Here is a 3,942-nt window from a genome sequence, read left to right as displayed (position 1 = left end):
CGGGGGCCCCGGGACAGCCTGCCGTGGCTGTGATCGCTGCCTGGGTAGCCGTCCTCGTAGGGGCGGCCATAGCCATCGGGGTAGTGGTAGTTACGAGGGAGGGTGGCTGTGCCTGGCTGACTCAGGTAGCTGCCAGGGCCCCCGTTGCCGTTCTTGCGGAAGTTCCTGTCCATGGTTTGGACATAGTTGCTGGTGACAGGGGAGGTTTCCAAAGGTAACCCATCAGGCCCGACCGGCACCTGCTGCACCGTCCGAGTGGTCACAGTCTTCACCACTTTCTTCACCTAGAGGGACAGATGCAGGACACACTTCCATCAGGAAATCTACCGCACCCCTGCATGCCCAGATTCCCCTTCCAGCCCAGCACCTCACTCCAGGCAGATTTCACACCCCGTTTCACCTCACAACATGGCAAGCTGGCAGACATCACAGCTGTAGCACCCCAGCCAGAGGGTCCCTGGCCAGAGCCCTGTCCCTCCATGCTCTCCCCAGGCCTGTACCGTGGTCTCTGTACGCCGAGTTGTCCCATCATCTGAAGTCTCCACAGACACTACCGACATGGCCCCTTCTGGGTCCTCCTCCATGGTGTACGTCTCCTCCACGATCTGGCCCGGGTCCTGCATCCTGGGGATTGTGCTGTACAAGAGGTGGCTGTGGTCCTGAGGGGCGCAAGGGATGGGCAGTCAGCCCCCCACTGCCAACACGGGTCTCCGTGGAGTCAGCCAGCCAAGAGATCTCACCTCTCAGGGAGCCCTGACATTCCCTTGCATGGGAGGGGGTACCAACAACCCCACGCCCAAAGCCCCTTCAGGTGAGGGCAGCCACAACAGGAACAAAAGTCTCCCTCTCCCAGCTAGAGTGGAGACACTGGCACCCTGCCCCTGCATCCCCTGCCCAGCGTCAGAGGGCTCGGTTCCCCTTACCTGCGGCCCGTTGAGCTTCAGATCTGGATACTTCTGCCTTTCCAGGTCAGCATCACCCAAGAAACGGCCGTTCTGAAACACACAGCACCAGAGCAAGACTGTTACTACGCTGATCTCCCACTGCTGGGACCCCATTTATCCATACCTGCCTTCCCTGCCAGGCCCTGAGCAGGCCATCTCCTGCATCTGACAGGGACACCCAATGCGCACCCCATGTGTCACCCCCAGGAGCGGAGGTGGCTCCTCGGGGGTCTGTGCGACATGCAGCAAACCATCCGCCATTCCAGCCTGGGGAAGAGTTGGAGGACATGCTATCCACTCCCCCTCCAGACATCCCAGCTCTCCCACGATGCCCAGACGCTCCTGGTGGAACAGCCGAGACCCTTCCCTGCTCCCCAGCAGAGCCCTGGAGACCTTCCACGTCTTTTGATGCAGGAGCTGCAAGCGACATCCCAGAGGCCCCCCAAGACTGCGAGGGAACAGCATGGATGCTCGGCAGGTGATTGCAGAGTGCTACTGTTTGATATTCTTGCACTCCCCCTCTGCCCACCCCTTCCCCCTGACCCACACATCTCTCCTAGCACCACCACCTTCCACAGCCAGAAAGGCACCTGTGTCCTGCACAACACCACGCACTAGCCCTCGGAGCAACCCCTGTCCAAAACAGAACCCAGGAAAGTGAGAACAGGAGAGAGACCTCAAGCCAAGGCAGATGAAACCACATCTCCAGCCCTGTAGAGAAAAAGAAATCTCTCCCAGCCCTGGTTTGGCTGTCTGAGGGATAAACCGAGACTCCAGGGACTTGCCCATCGTCACATGGGAGGGAGACACACGTACTCCCCCACAGCTAGACACCAAGCTCTGTATTTCAGCCACCTTCCAATAAGCTGAGCAGGATGGGGAGCAAAGATGCCCGGGTACTGAATACAGACAGCCTCCAACAAAACCAAACCAGAGCTGACCTGGTAGCAAGACCCTCCAGGCTGGCTCCTTCTCCCCAGAAGGCTCTGGCTGCTGAGGTAGGTTTGCACATCCCCAGACCACCTTCAGTAGCACCAGTGTTACGAGACTGGCCTAGCCCTCCTCCACCTCACATCTCCAAGGAGGGCCAAAGGAAGAGAGCCAGGCCCGGGGCTGCCCCCACCAAGGCAGGATTGACACGGACGGGGGCTCTGGGAGCCTCCGCACCCACCTCTGCCCAGGGGGTTTTTTACCTGGTGCCGCCGGGTGAGCGTGCCGTTGGCCAAGCCCGGGCCAGCATCCTGTGGGGAGACCCGGACTCGTTCCAGTTGGGCTGAGACATGGCGCCGTTCCTCCTCGAGCGCCCGCGTCAGCTTCTCAAACTGTGCCTCCTGCTCCTTGACAGAGGCAAGAATGCTGGCAGTCGACTCCACTTCCGAGTCGTCCATGGGTGATGGGTGCCCAGGGTGGGCAGGGCAGGAGCAGAGGGCACAGGGAGGCACAAGCAGAGGCGGCTTGGTGTCAAGGTGAGGGGAAGAAAAGTGACCCAGAAAGGCAGGAGGCCCTCTCTTCACTGCACATGATTTGGGGGAGGAAAGGAGGAGAGAACAGCGGTCAGAAGAGACTGATTTTGTTAAGACAGATTCTCAGAACAAGAAAAAAAATTATCTCATGGCATTAACATCCATTCCCACCCACCACCAGAGAGCTGGCAAGAGGGTCTCAGAGCAGCACAGCCCCAGGCACAACTCAGATGCTGCTTGCCCCAGCATTTAAGCTTGGTGAAGTGGCACTTTGGGGGCAGAAGGTCCCCTCCCGTCACACCAAACAGATGGAGTTGGGCCAGGTTCAGAAGGGCTGCTGTGTGCTAAGGAGGTTCTCCCTTTCCACAAGGGCCCTCCTCAGGCTGCAGGAAAACTTCCCCTACAAGGAAAAGCTGCCTGCCATCAGCGGCAGGAGGGGAGGGCACGTCCCTGGGGCAGAACAGGGAACACTCTCCTGCAGAATGAGAAGTGACCCACATCCCATTATTTCCTCCAGGGAAGGGCAGAGGGAGAGGGCTGTGTCGCTTATCTGCTCCTTCCTCCCCAGTGTGATAAGAGGTGGGGAGACAGCACCAGCTCCACAGCTCCTTCCTCCCTAGAAAAGGGGACGAAGTGGGTCAGCATCCCCCTAAAGGGGACTCCACAAGCCCCTTTGTTGTCAAAACTCCTCACCCTCCAGGTCCTCACCAGGGCTCTCGAGGTTGCAGCCTCCCCAGGAGGTCCTCAGCCTACAGATCTAGGGAGGGGCATTGGCTTGGACCCCTCCAACATCCCCTCCCAAAGGAGGACAGTGAATGAGCACACCACAATCAACATATTGATAGAGAAAAGCAATATTCTTCCATACAGACCTGTTGGAGGAGGAAGTTCAGGTTTGATTGGCAAAGGCACGGGACAGCCAGGTCTAGACGCAGAGAGTCATGGGGGAAATAGCCCAGCCACCACAGTGAGGAAGCAGGAGGGAAGAGAGCTGCAGGGACAGCAGGAGAGGAGGTCAAAACAAAAAATAAAATCACACGAGTGAACTCAAAACAGAAGGTAGTGCAGGCAGCAGATGGGGGAAACAGGCTCCTCTCTCCCAGCCCCTCTTCTCTGAGGGATGGAGCGGCGTCTGGAGAGGGCCGGTGGGGTGGCAAATGCAGTGCTCTTCCCACAGCACCCCTCCAGCTCCGGAGACCCCGGCATCTCCAACTGTTCCCCACTGACTGGGGGAACGGCACAGTAGAGAGGAGCGGCAAGGGCTCGGCCCTCCGCCCCCCGTGCAGCCCAGCCGAGTCCCAGCAAGCCCGCCAGAGGTTTCCCAAACCTGCGCAGTCACGGCAGGCGTGTGGGAACTCGTCCGAGCCAGGCAGCCGGCACAGAAACTGCTTTCCCACGGTCTCCAGCATTGGGTCTGCCCACTCCCCCAAGTGCCACCACCCCGGCGTGGCTGCGACAGCGACCTGGACAGAGAGCCCCTCCGCAGAGCCCCGTCCCATCCGCCTCCCACAGCCCCATGCTTCCTGGCAGCCCTG

General features: G+C 59.6%; 1 protein-coding gene across 1 annotated transcript in view; it reads right to left on the bottom strand.

The window, feature by feature from the left end:
• The window catches only part of LOC104168848 (catenin delta-1-like), a 3,775-nt gene extending 376 nt beyond the window's left edge, over positions 1–3,399 (bottom strand). The window contains exons 1-5 of the mRNA XM_009709575.1: positions 3,280–3,399; positions 2,138–2,457; positions 924–995; positions 501–659; positions 8–284 (exon numbers count right to left, since the gene is read on the bottom strand). Coding sequence (XP_009707877.1) covers positions 8–284; positions 501–659; positions 924–995; positions 2,138–2,332 — 703 coding nt within the window. The 5' untranslated portion in view covers positions 2,333–2,457; positions 3,280–3,399. The remainder of the gene's footprint in view (positions 1–7; positions 285–500; positions 660–923; positions 996–2,137; positions 2,458–3,279) is intronic.
• Between the last annotated feature and the right edge of the window lie 543 nt (positions 3,400–3,942).

Source organism: Cariama cristata, unplaced genomic scaffold (genome assembly GCF_000690535.1).
Source record: "Cariama cristata isolate BGI_N322 unplaced genomic scaffold, ASM69053v1 scaffold27431, whole genome shotgun sequence".
NCBI lineage: Eukaryota > Metazoa > Chordata > Aves > Cariamiformes > Cariamidae > Cariama > Cariama cristata.
This window is presented reverse-complemented; position numbering and strand designations above follow the sequence as displayed.